Source organism: Haliotis asinina, chromosome 3 (assembly GCF_037392515.1).
Source record: "Haliotis asinina isolate JCU_RB_2024 chromosome 3, JCU_Hal_asi_v2, whole genome shotgun sequence".
NCBI lineage: Eukaryota > Metazoa > Mollusca > Gastropoda > Lepetellida > Haliotidae > Haliotis > Haliotis asinina.
Genome location: NC_090282.1, coordinates 46,923,072 through 46,946,010, shown reverse-complemented (window position 1 = coordinate 46,946,010; position 22,939 = coordinate 46,923,072). Strand labels below are relative to the sequence as shown.

General features: G+C 41.0%; 1 protein-coding gene across 2 annotated transcripts in view; it reads left to right on the top strand.

The window, feature by feature from the left end:
* LOC137278129 (uncharacterized) overlaps positions 1 to 20,509 on the top strand; it is a 50,394-nt gene extending 29,885 nt beyond the window's left edge. For both annotated transcript variants that reach the window (XM_067810278.1, XM_067810279.1), the window contains 8 exons: positions 390 to 522; positions 4,855 to 5,019; positions 5,478 to 5,665; positions 5,905 to 6,025; positions 12,531 to 12,744; positions 15,325 to 15,491; positions 18,500 to 18,655; positions 19,436 to 20,509. In XM_067810278.1, coding sequence (XP_067666379.1) covers positions 390 to 522; positions 4,855 to 5,019; positions 5,478 to 5,665; positions 5,905 to 6,025; positions 12,531 to 12,744; positions 15,325 to 15,491; positions 18,500 to 18,655; positions 19,436 to 20,209 — 1,918 coding nt within the window. In that variant the 3' untranslated portion in view covers positions 20,210 to 20,509. The remainder of the gene's footprint in view (positions 1 to 389; positions 523 to 4,854; positions 5,020 to 5,477; positions 5,666 to 5,904; positions 6,026 to 12,530; positions 12,745 to 15,324; positions 15,492 to 18,499; positions 18,656 to 19,435) is intronic.
* The last annotated feature ends 2,430 nt before the right edge of the window (positions 20,510 to 22,939 follow it).

Here is a 22,939-nt window from a genome sequence, read left to right as displayed (position 1 = left end):
GGAGCGGATAGTCAGACTTAGTTGATACATGACATCGGTTCCCAATTTCACAGATCATAGCTCCTGTTGTTGATCACTGGATTTTCTGGTCCAGACTTGATTCTTTGACCGCTGCCATATAGCTTAAATATTGCTCAGTGTGGCATAAAACTGAACTCATACTCTTACCAGATATTGTTTTTATTGTTCATGCTTGAAAGCCTCTCATGATGAAAACCTTTACCTTTGGCTAGCAGTTCAGACTATGCTGATAGTATTCAACAAATTCCAGATGGCACACAGTAAAGTACAGTATAGGATTTCCATATAGTTGTGTTTAAATTTTGGGGAGGCTGTAGTAATTTAGGTATTTCTTGTGAAAATACTGATACCTGTCTTTGGGAATATAGTTTGCAGGTTCTAGTATCCAAGCAACCCCTCCGATTCCAATCCACTGACCAATGGCGTCAGTGTCACTGGGGGGCACATCCACGTCAGGTCATATTAGCAGACCGGACAAGTGTGCAGCTGTTTGACAGCAGGGTAAGGAACTTGAAGATGTTTTGTCACTTATTGGTAAATTGTGGTTTGAAGCCACAGGGTTAATATTACACAGGATAAATGAAACATAGACATATGAGGGAGTAATATATGAGTCGGTATGTTCAGCTTAAGAATTAAGTAAGGCATTAATTTTTCCTTATCCTGATTCAATCTTAGTATGCTTGTCTTCTTCTTCTGTATAAATGATAGCAGAACACTTGAATCCCTTGTAGTACCCGATGAAAAGGATGTAAAAGTACACACACCCATGAGTTGCCTCTCTTGCATATTTTCCCACCAAAATCAGTCACATGAGTTAGTCACTCTCCCCATCATCACCCTGGTGGATGGTTGTGGGAGTCCCTTTGATTTTGATCCCTATATCAATATCTTTGGTGTGTATGGTTTTGGTCTGTATTTCCACTGATTTTATATTGAAATTTTGTGATGTTTTTCATCCTCCAAATTTGTGCCTGAAGTTACAGTCACCAGCAAAGCGTTGCAGTGCCCCTCGAGGGTGAGATCGACATCTCAAGGGACTTTATCAGTGTCTTAGCTGAATGGAGACTTTATTGCAAAAAATCTGTTACCTTGTCATCCAGACAGACAGTTCCTAGTTCCAGGGCTATCAGTGATCCTCGACCCGCAGAATTTGCAAGATTTATCTTTGTGTCCACTTAGAGCATGAAAGATTTACTTTACTAAAACAAGGAGACAAAAATCCAATCCTATTCATCCGCTCTACAGAGGAACCTTCAGAAGTCTCAAGTCTCATCGATTTGAATGAGAGGCATCATACTAAGGGCCTAACAAGCAGAAGGACTAGATCCTCCATGTGCATCCAACCCACACAATGTTAGAGATCTGTCCTCTACACTCACTCTGCATGGAAACTGCTGGATTAAAGTGATAATGCAGGGCTTCTTTTGGAAATCAGATACAGTGTTTGGCACTTCAGAGACATCACCACTGAAGACATCTCCGGCATTCACCAGTTTGGGCCACTTGTTGTAGCAGAGCAACTAACAGTTCCTCAAAGACACCAGTCTTTGTAAACTTAGTCTCTTTATTATTTGTTACTCTCTTCTACCGAGTCTTACAAACCTTAGGAGGAAGTCATGTCAGGTAACCTTTCAGATTGACCAATCAGAACACATCTTATCAAATATTGCTAATGTGGACATTTGCACATACCTTTTGAACACATCCTCAACATTATGCAGAAGTTCAGCCTGCCATCTAAAGCTTTACCTGCTGTGGTAGTCAGTGAGATCAAATGTTTGCGACAGAACCTGTTTGAGAGAGCAAGTTTACAACCTTTATTTCTACATAGGGGCATCTCCCCAAGAATGAGGGGCGCATTTCAACGATGAAGTCAGTGCAGGCACATGGCCGACAGAAGAGAGGAGCCTCCATATCAACCAGTTAAAACTGAAAGCAGTATTAGAACCAGTAATAGAAGCATTTCTACACTGGAAAGTGCAACTAAAGAATCAATCCCTGATGATACACATGGACAACTTGATGGTGACCTGCAAGGGTCCACCAGATCAGCGCCCCTACCAATGTTCTAGGTATTTGACATCATGGAAAATATCAACTTGAGGGCCGGGGCTTGCCACATACATTTGGCAAAGAACGTCCCAGCCGATGCCTTATCTGGACAGGTGTGTCCGTCACCCACAGAGCAGATGAAGAAGCCTTCCAGTTGATAATAGAAACAGTCAGCTGTCCTCTCATCGATCTGTTTGCAACCCAGTTCAACAACAGCAGGTGATGATGTTCATCTCACTAGTGCCCAATCCACTAGCATAGGCTGTTGACACCCTAGCCATACCTTGGGAGGGTCTGAACTCTTATGTGTTCCCTCCACCGATCATGTTACCAGAAGTACTATGCAAGATCAACCAGATGAAGATCCTGCAACTGATTTTGGTTGCACCTTACTGGCCGGTGAGATCCTGGTGTCCAGACTGCTTAGAGATACACAACAAATACATGTTGCGTCTCCTAGATTGGCCGAAACTCATCCATCCGCACACCAGGCATTGGAACTCCCATCCTGATGTCTCTTCAATGGTTGCCTATTGACGCTCACATTGACTATAAGATCCTTAACCTTACTTATCAGTCTATTCATGGTATTGCACCTGTGTATATTCACGAACTCCTCACTCCTTACATGCCTTCAAAAACTCTCCGTTCATCTTTAGCTAATCTGCTCTGTGTACCAAAGTGGAACCTTAAATCGTTTGGCTACAAGTCCCACCAGAACATGGCATCTGTTGAACGGAATTACCTTCCTAATGAGCTTAAGCAGTCTTCATCCCTTGAAAACTTCAAGCATCATCTCAAAACTTTTCTCTTCAAAAAATTCTACATAAATGGACTTCAATAATGCATTATTATTATTGGCAATATCAGCATACCTGGTGTGGTTTGGCGCTATATACATGGACACATTATTATTGCTGTTGTTATAACCCAGAAGTGTTCCGCTTACACATATTGAACATTTTAAGTCCTGTTTACAGAGTAGATAAACACTGTCAACTTATCGAGCAGCAATCAGCTCAGTCATCACTATGTAAACAGGAGTGAAATTGACGATGGTTCCAGAATTAGTTGCTTTATTGAGATCCTTTGTGAGCCTCTGACGCAGACACCTTTGAGTTGCTCACCCAGAAAATGATATTTCTGCTTGCCTTAGCAACTGCAGCCAGAATGTCTGGAATCCACGCCTTTTAGCCGTAAAAGATTTGAAGCTGGCAGCCACACTGCTGTCCACCAATCAACTGTCGGGACAACCAGATCTTCAGTTTATGTTCTGGCTCTGTGGAATATCCACACAAGACGTGTCCTTGAATCCAGTAAGAGCTTTGAAGATCTACTTACAGAGAATTGCTGCAAGAAGAATTGCTCACAGACGACTGTCTCCTTTTCGATCAGAGCAGTGATCCTAAGAGCATATAAAGCAGACGGGTTAGAGCCTCCAAGAGCTTCGAACCCCCATGAAGTAAGAGCATTGACCTCGACACTCGCCCTCCATGGAAACTGCTCAATCTTAAACATTATGGAAGGCTGCTTTTCAGTCTTCACTAACCACTACCTACGAGGTAAGGCCATGGAAGACGTATCCGGTAGACACTAGTCACGCAGACTCGTTGACGCCAGGCAACTGATCCATTGCCACCATCAGAGAGTCCATGTTCCCCTGTCTTATATTGAACTAAGACTCAGTTTTGGTGAAGTCCTTACCTTAACATATTGTTCGCGACACCAGTTTTGGTAATAGTCCTTACCTCAACAAATGGGTCGTTCCAGGTATCTAGACAATGAGGCATCTAGTGTATCTAAATCCACATAATCTATAAAGATTACCTCTCATACCTAGTGTGAGAAGGTGGTGCCCCGTCAGATGTCAGGCAGAAATACAGTATGCAGCTGTGAGAAGAATTCTCAGGGGTTGTTTAAAAGCAAACACAGATGTGAGTACAATCTAACAGGTAATCCTGGAGGTGGAATCCCGGACCTGCCACCTTTTCCGTTGGATTCGGTAAGCAAGAAAGCATGAGTCAGGATCAGGAAAAACATGTAATTTTTATGAGAAAATTAATATTTTATGCTTATCCTGACTCGTGAGATGAAGCCCTCCCAACCATTCACTCTCACCTCACCACTCTGGCTTCCCTGTAAGCCTGTGTGGAGGCATTTTGTTGGAGAGAGTGAGGTTGGACATATGTGCAGTCACGTGGGCACTATTGGAGGGAAAAGGGAGGTGGCTCAAGCAATAAAGCATAAGTCAAGTTAAGTATAAAATATCATAAAAATTACATTTTTATACTTATCCTGACTGATGATGGCAAGCCCTGCCAACCTCATCACTAGAAGGCACTTTGGATTTCACAGCAGGTTTAAGTTCGGGCATATCACGGAGAGAGGAATTGAGGCAGGAATTGTGGGTCAGTGTACTTTTGCATCCCCTTCAAAAGGTCTACAAGGGATTCAAGTGTTCCAATATTATTCGCATATAGGAGGAATAATAAGCATAATAAGTCAGCATATATATAAAATATCAATTTTATCTAGCAAATGACATTAATCTGAATTTTGCATACCTCTCAAGAATAAGGTTAGTCAATAAAACCAGCTTCAAAGATTAAGTAAGGCAGTATATGAAACTACTGCATACCACTAAATTAAGTTAATATGTCCAACTTGAAGAATATGGAGAGTGAATATATCCATCTTCTTCATGCCACTCAAAAACAATATGAATCCATGCTTCAAGTTCATATACAGTCATATTCCTACATGGTGAATGTTTTGCAGACCCAGTACAGTGAGGGACTTGACCTGCTAGCTCAGCCCACCAAGCTGCTGCACCAACAGGAGAGGGTCATGGTGACCCAACCCCATCCACACTGCCCATACTACCACTTCATAGCCACAGATTTCTCCTTGCTGATGATAGACCAGCGTCTTCCCAACTTCCCTGTAAGACTTTCTACACACTTTCATTGCAGTCAGTTGTACATTCACTCCATTGTAGGTTAGTATCATTGCTGACGATAGACCAGCATCTTCCCAACTTCTCTTTACACTCTTTAATTTCAGTCAATTGGTATAACTGTTGAAGTTACCAATATACTATATAGTGTGATGCATGTTATTATCCAAGATTTTCGGCAGTGATGTACTGAGGGTAATATCATGTTATGTCAGAAAAGGAGGCCAGTCATCGTGTCTTTCTGATTCTCTTTTGTTCTTCCAACATTATCTCAGTATTCAGAGGGTGAAGTTCTGTATTGAGTTAGGCGATATATTTTACACAATATTACATGGTATATCATATATTATGCAATATGTCGTTTGATATGTGTGGTCTGGATAAACCTCACTCCTGCCATGGATGTGAGTGTGTGTATTGGTTTCCTTATGCTCCTATGTTGCAGGTGATGGTTTGGCCTCACACTCTACCCAGTGCCCCCCAGTATGTAGCTGTAGCCAACATAACTTCCAGTGACTCATTGGTGCTGGCAGCGAGCCAGTCCCCACCAGAAACTCACTGCTTCCATATGAATTACGGTGAATCCAAACCAGTCCGCTCCCAGTCCCAGCCATGGAGGCTATCTACCATCAGGTCACCTTCCTTATCAAAACTTTTGTCATGCATTCTTCCTCACAAATCTGCTGTGTAACTGATGTAAGCATTTGACAAAATCAAATAAGCACCTTCATTTGATGCTGTAGATATTGCGTTGAAGCTGGTAATAATGAGGTTTTCAGACTGTCTCCATCACCACAAGCACTGTAATGCGAGTCCCTAGTCACACATTGAAACGAAAGTCTGTAGGTGATGGAGGCTCTGTTTTATTTCAGTGCTGTGATGACAAGAGAGTGTAAGAGAAGCCTGATGGGACAAGTGATTCAACGCCGACTTGATGCCTCACTAGCTGGAATAGCTGCCACACATACTGGGAGCAGTGTACACATGTACCAGGTAAACCTCACTAAATACTCTGTGTGCACTTCCTGTCCTTTCAACCTTCATTACAGTTAGTGGCACCAAAGTGAAATTGCTGTCATAGGCAATGAAAATGAAAGTAAATACTAAACATATTATAATGCCTTATCTGTTGACCTCATAGGCTGTTAAATCCAAGCTGGTTACTTATAAAACCTGTAGCCCAGAAGCCTTTTGGAGATGTGATAAAAGGTGTATGGAATGTAATTTCTCAAGATAGGAAAGACGTCCATGATTGTCTTCCTCCTCAAAGAGTGCGAGGTTGGCGTCAAAGACCACACCAGCTGCCACTGCACAGACAACACAGTCCATGTGGATCACGTGGTCTGTAGGAGGCCAGCTGATCCTACTGGAGGACATAGTAGAGACAATGGGATCGAACATAACCATAGGGGTACACAAATTATGCATTCTAGACTACCAGTTGTTCGATTTCCATTTTTGTGGAAGTTGTGATGGGTGAGTGGGCTAGGGGACTGACTTTGTGTGTTGGCGATTAGGTGCCTGATTCTGAGGGTTCAGGTTCGAATCCCGGATGAGACTCAACCAAAGAAATACTAGAAATTGTAGTTTACTACGAAAGTGTAATCCCAAATATGACATGTGATACATTTGACCACTTTCTAAATGCCATTGTGTAATGATAACAGTGCAGGGAGCTGAGGCCATATTGACTGCAGATACAGTTTTCATAACAATACAGTCATCGGCACCATGGACTGCACATGCGGTACATTCCAGATACGACAAGATCTACATTTGTTACATTCTATAGGCTTCTCGTAGTTATTAGGAACATTTTACAGGTTTGGAGGATCCAGAATTTGCATATATTGAATCAAAAACCGAATCCTAAGACCACATTTCAGCCAGATACACATTTGTGGACAAGCTGGCTGCACTATATGTCCTGTTACCAGAATCAGTAAATCACATCTACCTGATCAAGAGAGCTTAGAAAACCAGGGGCCAGAGCCTCCGTTCTTCCACACATGAGCTAAGCAGATGTTACCCAAGTCATCCTTCCAGTGTAAGATCATCAAGGACTTTAATGAGGGATTGCCTTCACTTTTTCTCTTCAGGGAAACAATTCTTATCTGACTGATAACAGTGTGTTACCAGTCAAATCACATTCATTTTAGATGGATTTGCACTTAAAATACCTGAAGATTTATCCATCAAGGAAGGGAAAATCAGGGATTTTGATGAAAGAGTCTGGCTCATAAGCAATATTCAAAGACTAAACTGTCGGTGTATCAAGAATTTGGAAGATGCTGCATTCGAATGTTATGATCCATCATAACCATGGTGACTGCATGAAACAATATTCAGATAATCCACAGCCATCTATAGTTTGGCATGAAATGCATGTGGAGCTGGGTTTTTTGTAAATAACTCTTCATCCAATGATGTCCACAAAATAAACAGCAGAATGCTAACTGCTTGCCGAGGGAGGGGTCAGTGACCTGTAACTGCGGCAGTGTTGGGTCAGGAAGGTCAGCGTTTGTCAAAGTAGGTCAGCTGTGCACATGACAGGTATGTAGGGGTGTCACAGGTCGCGAATAGGGTAAGGTTTGTTTCTCTGAAACCCACTAGTGAAAATTGTCTCTCAGGTTAATATCTTTAAATTTGTAATGTTAATGTCATATTTTGTTTATGCAGTACCTAAGTGGAAATGCATTTAAAGAACACAGAAAGTATATTTACACTAAATCATTAATTGGACCACCTATGGTTTGAACTGGATACTATTATTATCTGTAATTATTAAATTAAGAATTAAACTTCATCAAGCTCACTCCAGTCTTCCACAGAGAAGTCATCAGTGTCCAGACAAATGACAAGTGGATAAACTGTTTTCTCCTTCAAGCCATCTTTGAGCCAGTACTCTTTCTCCACCTTCTTGACATGTTCAACACATGCATGCCAGCGGGCAATGTCATTGTCACATATAGCATTGTTGACGATGTGCTTGACATCATTCAACTTGAAAGATTGATTTTTGCAGGCCACTGTACTTTTCAGGTCTCCCCAGATAAGTTCAGTTGGGTTGAGATGACAGTGGTATGGTGGTAATCTCAAGACCTTATGGCCGTGTTGGTGTAGCATGTTGTCAATGATATATGTGGGTGGATTTTTGTTAGTTTTAATCAAAGAGTACAACTGTGGTTTAGTGGCCTTAACTGAAAATTGTATATTGTTATTTGTTAGCCATTGCTGCATATCTGATTCCTTTATTGGAAGTTGGGCACCTATTGTTTGGATCTGGAACACTGTGATAGGTAGCATTGTCCATGAAAACAAGACTTTTGTCAGGTAGAGCTGGCCACAATTGTTCCTCAACATACTGAGTGAAAACCGTACTTTTGTACTTGTATCCAGAATTGAGCAGTAGTTTGCTTAGCATAAACGTAGAAACATTAATGTCGTTATCCTCTGCAATCATTTGCTTGTGTTTTCAATTGCTTGTGGACAGGTGTACAGTTCTAGCAAATAGCCAGCAAATGACATCTCTGATGATCCAAATGTCAAAAGAATCTAACTTTGCATGCCTACGTTTTTGTACAAGGTTTTATTTATTGGTTGTCAGTTTATTTCTCACAATTTTTAGCACGATGTTCTTTTTCATGCAAAGAGTAAAAGTTGTATGTTTCATGTAATCTGACACCTTATAAATCGGTTGGCTACGTTTGCTCTCTTTTTTAAAAAACTTAAACACCTTTCTGATTAAATGTTTAGGGTGATTTGAATAAGCTTTCATGATGCCAGCTAGAAGTTATCAATGTGAATGATCCAAACAGTCTATCACTGTGTAGTGAACAGGTAACTATCAAGAACTGTACATGCATTTACCTTCCTGACCCAACACTGCCACTGTTACAGGTCATTGGCTCCCTCCCTCTGCAAGCAGCCTTCATTCTGCTGTTTATTTTGTTGACAGTTACATAGACAGATTACTTAGTACAAATGCATATAATCGTTGATTTACAAGGTGATTAGGTTGTCTGACTAAACATTCACTTGCAAAGTTTGAGATCAATTGGATCATTGGATGAAGAGTTATTTACAAAAAACAGCCCAAAATGCATTTCATGCCAAACCATAGACATTGTGGCAAAGGGCCAAAATTGACATGACTCACCTCACACTTCTCAGACGAAAAAAGTAGCATAAACCTTGACCTTGGCTATACACAGCAATCATGCAAGGACGATGCCTATATTTCCTAAGAAAGAATTTCTGGATCCAGGGGCAGACATTTGTCACTTTTTACTGAAACTGGAAGATTATAACGACAGATCAGTGAATTACTTAAGGTCGACATCGCCTGCAATTCTCCAAGAGGCTTCCTTGATGACACACAGTAGGATATTGGTATCAGTTCTGGGAACCAACCCATGTTTTCAGTGACAGCCATGGACAAGTTCTAGAACAAGACGAATTTCATCAAGTTGGATTTGTTATAGCCCAGAACAGGAATTCTTGTCCCATGTATTTCCATAGACCTGCAGGATGCATATCTATATGTTCACTCAATCCATCCATACTCACAGAGATACCAACACTTTGCTGTCAACAGAAGACCCTTCCAGTTCAGGGTTCTACGTGTTCGCAATATTAGTCACCTCGAGGCTTTTTCACTATCATCACAATGCAAGCTCAAGTGTATCTACATTTTCAGTGTCTGTCAGTGTGATTGCCTATTTAGAGGACTGACAGTATGTGCTGCCTTTCATCAGGAATATGGAGTTCTTTGTTCATTTCTTCAAAAGTCAGAGCTTCAACCCAAGAAACTGCATTATGCTCTACGAACACTTAGCAGGCTTGCACTGGGCTCGACCAATGCAGGACCAATACAACAATTTATAATCTGCATAACAGCGCACACAGTATATTTTGTTAATGCCCAAAACTGTCATGCATACTTGGCTATACTGTGCGCATACGTGCTTACATATATACTCTTCAAAACAAGTAGTCGATCTTCATTTTTTACAATTGAAAATATTTAGGAGATTTGTCGAAGTCAATCAATGTTGATATGATATTATTGAATGTTTTGAGAGTGCATCGCCATTTGCACTTCCTTACAACAATAGTTATTTGGAATGTAGTTGCTTTTGAATGATGATTGGTGTATGGCATGTAATTTGCATGTATACAATTTTCATTTTAAAACAAACAACTAGAAACAAACCCTAACAAATGTATGATGCAAGATAAGTGTCAAAATTGAAGTGATTTCTCGACCTTCTTGAAAAAAGTCAAAATCAAAATGGGACCCCATGCACATGTATGGGGCTACTGCGTTGTGCATGCATATCATGCATTGTGTTTAGGGGTGGTAAGAGAGGGAAATGGTGGTGCGTTCATAAGATGTCTGTCCTTGAAACATTTGTTAACGTTTACATGTCCTATCCAAATTGAAAGTTCATTATCCCCTACTTTTTGGGAAGAGTATATAACTTTCACAAACCAACTGAGGTGCATATTGTGCCTACGACTGCGTATGAAAGACATTTCAATGCTCAATTCCTAAGCAATTAGGATAGGCTGAAGTTTGACAGGGCCCTAAGTTTCATTAGGAAAAAATTGATGAGGTTTCCTAGTCTTCTGTTAGGGGAGATAACTCCTGTCAAGGACCACTAGGAAGGAAAACATCTCAAAAGCAAGGTAATGGTTTCAGAAACAAGTTTCAGGAAATCAGCATTCAAGTGTTAGAGGTAGTATTCTGAGAATTATTATCATATTGATTATGTTCCAATTTTTACAAAGGTTAGACCTTAAGCTTGTTCTGAAGAACTGCCTTCACACCAGGCTCAAACATTTTGTTACAGTAATGACCATAAAAAGATTACAGAAAATTCCTCAATTCACCACAAATATTTGTATGAAAATAAAGTGTCATCAAATTATGTCTTCATGTCAAGTAAGCTTTGGAGCCTTATGACTCAATTTTTAGGCTAGCACCAGTTAATATGAAAATATTAGGGAAATGGAGAAACTTGCCTGTCAGAATTTGAGCAATCTTTCTTGTAGTGGGCTTATGTTACATTAAAAGTCAGAGTCAATATTTGGTTGTGTTAGTAGCTTTAGAAAGACATCATTTACCGGGGGATGAAGTCTTATTGTGAATTGTTGTATACAATAGATACTATAAACAGCCAAATTTTCACGACCGTTTAATTTTCGCGAACTTCGCGTCAGACTTCATGATGCGAGAATAAAAACACGCGATAATATAGATATATTATACATTCTATTCAGGTAAGTGAACAACACAAAAACAATACAGGTGTCATTGCTCAATCACATGTCACCGTTGGGCTAACCTGGATTAACACCGCTCAATCAGGTTCTACTTTCATTGGTCTAACACCTAATTAAAAAGGATTAATTCTGATTAATTACATTAATTTGTTGTTAGATCACTTCACAAATCTGTTTATTTTATAACAGCTGAATGGTCATGCACCTGCGTGTCGTGTAAAAACATTCAGAGATGCCCCTGTAACAAGATCACCTCACAAAAATAAGAAGGCGCGAAAAGATTTAGTGACCATCACTCGCGAAAATTTAAAGGCACGGAAATAAGACAGTTTACAGTATTGTATACAGTTAGTTGTGTTAATATCTTTAGAAAGGCATCATATAGTTGGGGATGAAATCGTATTGTTAATTGTTGTATACAATATTTATTCTATACAGTTAGTTGTGTTAATATCTTTAGAAAGGCATCATATAGTTGGGGATGAAATCGTATTGTTAATTGTTGTATACAATATATATTCTATACAGTTAGTTGTGTTAATATCTTTAGAAAGGCATCATATACCGGGGGATGAAGTCGTATTGTTAATTGTTGTATACAATATTTATTCTATACAGTTAGTTGTGTTAATATCTTTAGAAAGGCATCATATAGTTGGGGATGAAATCGTATTGTTAATTGTTGTATACAGTATATATTCTATACAGTTAGTTGTGTTAATATCTTTAGAAAGGCATCATATACCGGGGGATGAAGTCGTATTGTTAATTGTTGTATACAATATTTATTCTATACAGTTAGTTGTGTTAATTTCTTTAGAAAGGCATCATATAGTTGGGGATGAAATCGTATTGTTAATTGTTGTATACAAGTGATTTTCTATACAGTTAGTTGTGTTAGTAGCGTTAGAAAGGCATCATATAGCTGGGGATGAAGTCTAATTGTGAATTGTTGTATACAATAGATATTCTATACAGTTAGTTGTGTAGGTAGCTTTAGAAAGGCATCATATAGCTGGGGATGAAGTCTTATTGTGAATTGTTGTATACAATATTTATTTTATACAGTTAGTTGTGTTGGTATCTTTAAATACACAACGTAAAGCTAGGGGAGAAATTTGATTGCTAACTGCTGTCTTGTGAGCAGCTTGTGATATTTCATCTGCCAACTGATGAGGTAGAATTTTGATACATGTGTTTCTAAATTCAGCTAACCATCCATGGGGAGGTGTTCTATCAGGTATACAGTGAGAGAGGACACTCCTCAGACAAAACCTGCAGTTATGCTCACAGGAGCCAAGAGGTCTCAGCAGTAGTGAAGGAGGTAACTGGGAAGTGGCTTGCTGGCTTGCAGACTCAGCTGGACAGAGTGAAAACACCGGAGGACCAGTACTTTACTTCAGATGTCTCCCATTTTCTCACTGGTAAGTTGAAAAAGAATCGAAGATGAATTGTCTGTTTCCAAGCTTACTTGCCAGAAGATACAGCTGGACTTTACTGACACTCTAGATGTTGTTTCATCATTTTTGTCAAAAAGTCAAAAAGTACTGCTCAGCTGCACAATTGTCACATGTTGGTTCGGCTTGCAGCATAGATTTTGAACTATCTATTTGTCTTCCTGTGCCATCATCAACTGGACTCGCTGCTGTTTTAACAACTTTTGAAATTGATTGGCGTTCATATCTTGCTCAGGGTGCAGTTATACAAAACAATCTTAGCACTAAGGTGACTGTAGCTTTCTTATCATATAGACTTAAGGCAGTCTCTGTGCTATGGTACCCTGAGGCAGCAGCAGCCACCACTGTCCCACCTTGTTTTTGAGGCATCAGCATCCAACCACTCTCCCCACCTTGTGTTTGAGGCAGCACGCCAGCACCACCATCCCCACCTTGTTTTTGAGGCAGCAACACCACTATCCCCACCTTTTCTGTGAGGCAGTAGCACCCAACCACTATCTCCACCTAGTCTGCAGCCACCATCATCCCCACCTGTTTCTGAGGCAGCAGCAGCCACCACCATCATCACCTTGTTTTTGAGACAGCAGCCAACACCACCATCCCCATCTTGTCTTTGAGGCAGCAGCCAACACCATCCCCACCTTGTTTTTGAGGTAGCAGCCAATACCACCATCCCCACCTTGTTTTGAGGCAGCAGCAGCCACCACTATCCCCACCTAGTTTCTGAGTCACCTGTCACCTCTATCCCTACCTAGTTTGTGAGGAAGCAGCCATCACCACCATCCCCACCTTGTTTTTCAGGCAGGAGCTACCATCATCCTCACCTTGTTTCTGAGACAGCAGCCAACACCACCATCCCCACCTTGTTCCTGAGGCAGCAGCCAACACCACCATCCCCACCTTGTTTTTGAGGCAGCAGCTACCATCATCCCTACCTTGTTTCTGAGGCAGCAGCCAACACCATCATCCCCATCTTGTTTTTGAGGCAGCAGCAGCCACCACTATCCCCACGTAGTTTCTGAGACACCTGTCACCACTATCCCTATCTAGTTTGTGAGGAACTTTGTTTTTGAGGCAGCAGCTGCCACCACTATCCCACTTAGTTTCTGAGTCATCAGTAGCAATCACCATCCCCACCTTGTTCCTGAGGCAGCAGCCAACACCATCATTCCCATCTTGTTTTTGAGGCAGTAGGCAACACCACCATCCCCACCTTGTTTCTGAGGCAGCAGCCAACACCACCATCCCCACCTTGTTATGAGGCAGCAGCCAACACCACCATCCCCACCTTGTTATGAGGCAGCAGCCAACACCACCATCCCCACCTTGTTTCTGAGGCAGCAGCCAATACCACCATCCCCACCTTGTTTTGAGGCAGCAGCAGCCACCACTATCCCTACCTAGTTTCTGAGACACCTGTCACCTCTATCCCTACCTAGTTTGTGAGGCAGCAGCCACCACCACCATCCCCACCTTGTTTCTGAAGCAGCAGCCAATACCACCATCCCCACCTTGTTTTGAGGAAGCAGCTGCCACCACTATCCCTACTTAGTTTCTGAGACACCTGTCACCTCTATCCCTACCTAGTTTGTGAGGCAGCAGCCAACACCACCATCCCCACCTTGTTTTTGAGGCAGCAGCTACCATCATCCCTAACTTGTTTCTGAGGCAGCAGCCAACACCATCATCCCCAAATTGTTTTTGAGGCAGCAGCCAACACCATCATCCCCATCTTGTTTTTGAGGCAGCAGCAGCCACCACTATCCCCACGTAGTTTCTGAGACACCTGTCACCTCTATCCCTACCTAGTTTGTGAGGAAGCAGCCACCACCACCATCCCCACCTTGTTTTTCAGGCAGGAGCTGCCATCATCCCTACCTTGTTTCTGAGGCAGCAGCCAACACCACCATCCCCACCTTGTTCCTGAGGCAGCAGCCAACACCACCATCCCCACCTTGTTTTTGAGGCAGCAGCTACCATCATCCCTACCTTGTTTCTTAGGCAGCAGCCAACACCATCATCCCCACCTTGTTTTTGAGGCAAAAGCCAACACCACCATCTGCACCTTGTTTTTGAGACAGCAGCCAACACCATCATCCCCACTTTCTTTTTGAGGCAACAGCTACCATCGTCCCTACCTAGTTTTTGAGGCAGTAGCCAACACCACCATACCCACCTTGTTTCTGAGGCAGCAGCCAATACCATCATCCATACCTTGTTTTTGAGGCAGCAGCAGCCACCACTATCCCCACCTAGTTTCTGAGACAGCTGCTACCTCTGTCACTACCTAGTTTGTGAGGAAGCAGCCACCATCACCATCCCCACCTTGTTTGTGAGGCAGCAGCAACCACCACTATCCCTACCTAGTCTGTGTAGCTGCCACCACCACTATCCCCACCCTGTTTTTGAGGCAGCAGCAGCAACCACCACTCCATGCCTAGTTTCTGAGGCATCATCAGCAACCACTATCCCCACCTAGTCTGTGAGGCAGCAGCAGTCACCACTATCCCTATGTAGTTTTTGATTTGAAGTCTTCCTATGTTCCAGAAGGGCCTGCTGTGATGCCTCATGTCCTGTGTCCTCTGTGTATGCCGACCACAAGCTCCCTGGTATGCTCCAGTGTGGACAGTGACAGCACCAACAAGGCTAGCGCCTGCAGCAGCTGTGGTCATGACCTGGAAAATGCTCACAGTATAATACAGGTCTTAGGAAAGGTGGGTATGCTGTAGTGACTAAACACTGTTCTTGCTGCTGCTGATCAATTATCCCCTACTTTCTTTTAGCAGAATAATACACATCTTAAAGTTCCCTGATATGTTTATCTTGTTTTCTAAATACTGATGCCACAGTAATTCTGTGTATTTGCTGCCCACACATTGTCAAAAGTTAAGAACAGAGAAGACTGTTGTTAAGTCACGAAGCAAAGAATCTACGTAACCATTACTGGTAGTCTAAATTTTTGTGTCAACAAGATAGCAAGCAAAAGGAATCAGGATTTTCCAACACAACAAGTGTTGGATCACAAAAGAGACCTTGTGTCTTTATTAAATGAAAAGAAACAAGCTTACATGACGAAAGATAGACTAAAACTCAAATGCATACAGAAGGACATTAGTCTGAAAAATTTGAAAGAAATTTCAGCAAAGCAGTCTGCAACAAGCCTGGCAAGGCGTGAACACGATGACTGGCAAAGCAAGCGATGACAAACATTCAACGAAGAGGACCATAACACCTTCGTTGAGGACCTCAACACTTTCTACAGCCACTTTGTCAGATTTTACCAATGAGAGAGCTCAAGTTAGTGAAGCTGTACAGGTTAGTGAAAGTCCTATCCATATATCAGAAGGTGAGGTCATTCAAAGCTTCTGCAGAATTAACATCTGAAAAGCAAAAGGACCTGACAACGTAGATGGCATTGTGGTGAAGGAGTTCCTAAAAATACACAACCTGAAGAACATTACAACTGCACATCTATTGCAGTGAAGTTGCTGGAACACAGCTTGCTTGGACAGCTCTGACTGGAAGTTGCTGGCAATAAGCCCACCCCTAGGCTAAATGCGCCCAGGACAAAAAGCCCATGCAAATTTCCACACATAGGATAATAGTCTCTGTGTTTATTTTGAGTTGACAGGTTATAGCATGGTGTTTTCTGAGCAATTCCTCCCACTGGTGACAGTTGTTACTGGCTTCTCAGTTATGATGTTATTTTAACTTCCCAAGCCTGGGAAGGTACTTGCACATGCTCTACATTCAGCATCAGAAAAGATAAAGTAAAAGCAGAAGTTGATCAACTTGGCAGTCTGAAGAGAAATATCCATCACAAGTCTGCGTCTTATCCTCCAGGGCTCACTTGCACAAAGCGATCATAGTGCTGCAATGATTGTAACTTCCATTCTCCAACATAGGCTAAGATAGTCATAGTGCTAAGATTGCTTTGTGCAAGTGGGCCCATAACCCCAATCGCTGTCAGACCTGAAGTTTGAAGAGCCTTGGAATACCACAGGTAGCAATGCTCCCAGACCCTTCATGATCCACCATTGCTGAATCTGGACACCAGAGAATCACTGTCTTCACTACCCCAAAAACACTAAGAGCTCTTGCTGCAACATCAACATGTCATGTGGATGGTTACTTCTGCTTATCGCTCATGTTTTACAGTCAGATTTACGTCATACAAGCTGAAGTGTCCAACACACCTGTCACCTGTACCTATGCCCTCCTCTTTAACAAGACACAAAACGTGTATGAACAGTTGTTCCAGATGATAGGGAGCAAGTGTGAGGAATTTGGATATAGTGAAGATCCCATGAAAGTGCTCATGGATTTTGAAATAGGTCCTATGAAAGCACTGAGATCTGTGTTTGGTGCCCATGTGCCTATCTAAGGATGTTTTTTTTTTCCCATTCAACTTGGTGGAAGATTCAGGAACCTGGCTTTATGACAGAATACAAGAACAACCCAACAGTGAAGCACTTCTGTGATATACTCAGTTGACTGGCCTCCTTACCTGTATAGGAGGTGACTCATGGCATGTCATTCCTGAAGGAGTGTATTCCGGATGGTGTAGATGAACTTGTGAGTTACTTTGATGCCAACTACATGTCAGGAAGCTTCAGAAGAAGCCAGATGCCAGCTACCGGTGACAGCGTTGCCAGCATTTTATTTCGACACACACACAAGCAAGAAAAACTGGTCAAGGAGATAAGTTGTTGATGCTATAATGTCACTCCTTAATAATGTCTATAAACATCTAGAGACACCCAAGTCATACAGCATGATCATTTTCATTGACTTTTCATCTGCTTTGAACACCATCCTGCCACATATGATACAGAAACTGTTAGATATGAACCTCCAAAAGCCCATTTCCCTCAGTTGTCCCACATCAAAGTTACCTACAAGTTCTACCTGGCATTGAGTGCACTCTTTTAGCTCTAGTACACATAGATGATCAGGACCTTCAAGCGCTACCTGAAAACAAAGATCTTAATCAGTCTACCAGATATCAGGGTGTGATTTTTAGTGGCATTGTACATTAAACTGCAATCAGCTGCATACTATAAGACTCTTTCTTCTCAGGTAACAGATTAGATCATTAATATTGACAAGAAAGAGACGCAATGAGAGCACTTGTTTTTGTCTGACACATGTACCATGCTCCAAGGGTAAACTGTTTTTTCACCTAGTATCAAGAGATTTACAGTGGGGGATACAGCTTTTTGAGAAAAGGGGTTGAACACTCTTGTGAAAGGAGCTTTGCACACTTGCACACTTCACTCGTTTCACCATTGTAGGTGACTTATGCTCTATACGCACATTGATAATGGCACAGTGGTCGGTTTAGTCAGAATTGTAGAAGAATAGGGTGGACTTTAATCTTGCGCCATTCTTTTTATCTCTATATAATTACTTTATCCATCAGTTAAATTGCAATTTGTAAGACTAAATCTATGAAAAAAAAGAAAATTTGAAATTCATGATTTTCACAGTTTGGAAAGAGTTCTGCCCCCTCGTTTTACACAGAAAATTTCCTCTAGGGGGCAGTGTAATTTTCCAACACATTCACTGATTTCTTTCTATAGCTGTTCTAGTTTACTGAATGTATATATAGGGAGAAGTATGCATGTCAAATCTGTTTTTCTATGGGTGTGGAAGTATGGGGCATTTCTTACCGACATTTTTATCATTTTCTCTGTAGTGAAGTAACCTCAAACAATTTCAGAGCAACATGTTATGGGAAAGTAACCTTAAAGAAAATGTCTTCAATGCCAGTGTCCCTCAGTTGGAGGATATGCCACAAGCCAGCAGCAACACACAGCTCCTTATGAAGATGTGGCTAGGAGTGGAATTAGGCATAGAGGAATGTGTTCAGAGGCGGGTAAGGCAAAACATATTACACACTGTAAATGGAATTACACATAGCAACACATATTATACATTGTTGATGGAATTACACATGGCAATAAATACTATAAACTGTCAATGGAATTACACATGGCACCAAACACATATTATACATTGTAAACGGAATTTCACATGACAACACATATTATACATCCTTAGTCTAATAACACATGGCAACACATGCTATACATTGTCAGAGGAATTACGCATGGCACCAAACACAAATTATACATTGTAAATAGAATTTCAAATGACAAGACATATTATACATTGTCAGTGGAATTACACGACACCAAACACATATTATACATCTTTAATGGAATTACATATGGCAACACATACTATACATTGTCAATGGAATTACACATGACAACACATACAATATATTATCAATGGAATTACACATGACAACACATACAATACATTGTCAATGGAATTACACATGACAGCACATACAATACATTGTCAATGGAATTACACATGACAACACATACAATACATTGTCAATGGAATTACACATGACAACACATACAATACATTGTCAATGGAATTACACATGACAACACATACAATACATTGTCAATGGAATTACACATGACAACACATACAATACATTGTCAGACATACATACATACAGACAAGAGAGGTAGCACACATGACAAGAGAGTGTTACATATAGACAAGAGAGGTAAACGAGATGTTATTCATACATGGTAAGAAGCTTACTGTAACACACAGTGTCTGTACATTGCAGGAGCAGGAAAGACAAGAACTTGAACAGAAGCAACGGGAGATGAGAGTCGCCTTGCGAGCATCTTCAAAACCTAAGAAGATGGAAACAAGCATTGTGGATCAAATTCTGTCAGCAAGTCAGCCAAAGATACGAAGTGAGGAGTACTATGGGCTTGGTGACTTGTCATCAGAAATAACCTCAGATATGGAAACAGAGAGTGATGAGAACTTGCATATTGAGACTAGCATGGAGAATGTGAAAATATCTCAGGGATTGGAAACACATGTTGGTGAGTCAAAGGATAAAGATGAATCAGTTGTTCGTAATGTGAAACATGAGAAAAATAGCAGCCAAACTCTGATATCATCATTCTCAGTGACAGACAGATTATCACCATCTACAAGGGACAGAAGCAGTAGCTCTAAGCTCACTCATGTCACTTCCCTCCCAGGTTTCTCAAGCACCCCTTCCAACTTCCGTTCAGCTGACCCAAACACAAAACTATGTACCCCAACAACCAGCACTAATGGTACTCTTAACAAAGGTCATCATCTTGATGATGATGATAATGCTGCTGATGAGGATGATGGAGATGAATTTTTCTCTCAAGAGATACAACAAAGTCTGGAGATGTTTGCCCCAAGCACCTCTTCTTACTGTCCCACCACAGAGAGACAGACACATCCTGATGCTCCCAGGCCTGTGCCAAACACCACCAAGGTACTCTCCAGAACAAGAGGTAACTCACATAGCCCTTCACCCACCAAGAAACAGAAGAATGTTCCAGGATTTTAAGCTCTTTTTGATAATAACAATGCAAGTGAACTGGTCGGATGATTCTGCTAAAGCATGTTTACAATTGTTGCACTGTTGTCACCACTGTATGGCATGTACATGTTCTGTGTTACACATGACATTACAATAGATATATCTCAACAAACCATTCATCAGTAGCTGCTAAATGTCAAGAAATACTGTGAAACTGTGAGTGTTCTAGATCCAAATACATGTATTCATATGTATCCAAAGACTTTTTTAATTAAATTTCAGTCATTTGGTCCCTACAATAGGGACTTTGATGCTGTCTCAAATGAACATCCATTTCTACTGTGACTAACTTGGTAAATGTTCTTAGACTTGGAGCATTTTATTATTATTTGTTAATACATATTAAAACAATCACACACCCTGTTTCCACTTTCACAAATACTGCCAGAAATTTGGATGGCTCTATCACAGTCTTGTTGGTCACACATGGGAGGCAGGCAGGTTATTGGAGGCCTGGATTGCTGTATCACAGACAGTCCTTCCTGGTCGCACAGTGTCCTCTCATTCTACATACAGCTATAAACAAAACAAGTCACAGTCAGTTGGTCACAACATTATAGGCAGAATGAGAATGTGCCAGATAATAGTAGACCCTACATCCCACAACAAAAATATGGTAGAACTTGATTTTTTTTGTTTGGGGCTTGTTCTAGCCCCATCATCAGGTTGAACTGAACAGAAAGGCTTAACTGTTAACTCTGCCCATGACATCACAATGCTTAATGACAATATAATATAATCGGAAGTGAATGGTTATAGCCAACAGGGGTAATAGAATTACACTTTCTATGTATTTATTTGTGAAAAGGGTACATGTAGGCCATCGGAGATTACTGTAAGCACTGCATACAAGAAGAAAATGAAATTCATTTTTGACATTACCATTATTACAGAGTTTACAAACCCTTTGATTTCTTGGGATATTATTATACCTTCCAGTTTGGGTGTTTAAGGAGTGAGAACAACATTGGAAACAACACTTTCTAAGTAAAGTACAAATTCTAGTACCATCCGGGACTCGAACCCACATCCTCAGAGTCAGGCACCTAATCACCAGCACCCACAGTCAGTACCCCTCTAATAAGTGTAAACTGGCAATGTTATGATTACACAATGCCAATTTACACTTATCAGAGGGGTATACAAAGAACACATTCTGACTACCAGTTATCCGATTTCCATTTTTGTGGAAGTCGTGGTAGGTGCATGGGCAATGCAGCTGACTTAATGCTGGCAATTAGGAGCCTGACTTAGGGTGAGGGTTCAAATCCCGAATGGGACTCACCTTAAAGGAACTAGAGTCTGTAATTTACTTAGAAAATGTAATCCCAAATATGACATAACTTACACTTGACCACTTTCTACATGGCATTGTGTAACCAGGGCTAATAGAATGAGTATGTTATTATGAATATATAAAATATGGTTGGATTTACATAGAAATGTACTCATCCTTATTATACTAACTTTATGACTGATTTAGATGTTTACCGAGACTTTTTTATAAATGTATAGAATGTTGTTTATACATGAGTGTCCTTGTCAGTTTTTAGAGTGAGTTTTTACAAAGAAGACAAGGGTATGTTATATAGCATAGTGGTTGAGAGTCTATAATTTTTTGGTGATGCACCAGGTGCTAAGGATTTAAACCCCTTGATCTCTGTTAATATTGGGCACTAATCTTCTTATGTTGATTTACTTGAGAGGTTTTCTTTTATGCCAATTACTGATGCTGGAAGCAAGGATTTGACTGAGTGTGCTGCCAGTTGATGGAGTGATTTGGAATTTTGACAATGTGTTCTGAGTGCAGATTTGAAATCAGATTTTTCAACTAAAATTTTATGCTCATTTAGTTTTATGTTGAAGGGCTGGCAACTTTCTCCCACATAACCGCTTTCACAATCACAACTAATTTTGTAGACACATCCTCTGGGTTTGGGTTCAGTATGGAGCCTGCCATCTCTTCCATTCAGTCTGAGAATGTTTTTCAAAGTTTTATCAGAATGAAATGTCACATCAACACTGGCAGTTCTTCTGAGACTGATGGCTAAGCTTGATCAGGAATGTGAATCCGGATGGGAGCTGGTTCAGGTTTAGGTGAATGGTCATTTCATTAATGGAGGATGGTGGCTATGGTCTGCTCTACAAGTTGTTTGGGATATCCGTTGAGGGTGATGAAAGTTGCCCTTCCTTGATGTGCCCCTCAGCAATTCATCCAACAAGATCACTCCCTCTGTCTATAGAAAACACACACTGACCAGTATATTCATTATATATCCAACCATCATCCACAAATAAAACAAGCCATTGTTTGAACCCTAACCAGACATGCCTAGGCTATCTGCAACCCAGCCCAACTCCAAGATGAAATCGACCACCTCAAAACAACTTTCATCACCCTCAACCAGGGATACTCTACAACAGGGATAGGTCACTCGCTTGCTTTCTTTACCATTTGTACTAACTAACCTGTGCCTCGTCATGCTCCAACACACACACAGTGACTTGGCTCGTTCCCAGTGCAACTTCAGTTGTGTTTAACCAGGGAGACTATATAGAGTATATACGTTTTAGATTATCCCTGGTTAAACAGAACTTCAGCTAGTTTATTGTATCAGTCGGAATTTTACAATGAATGAATGAATTATAGTAAGAATTAAGAGCAAGAATTATGTGAATGAATGAACGAAATAAAGA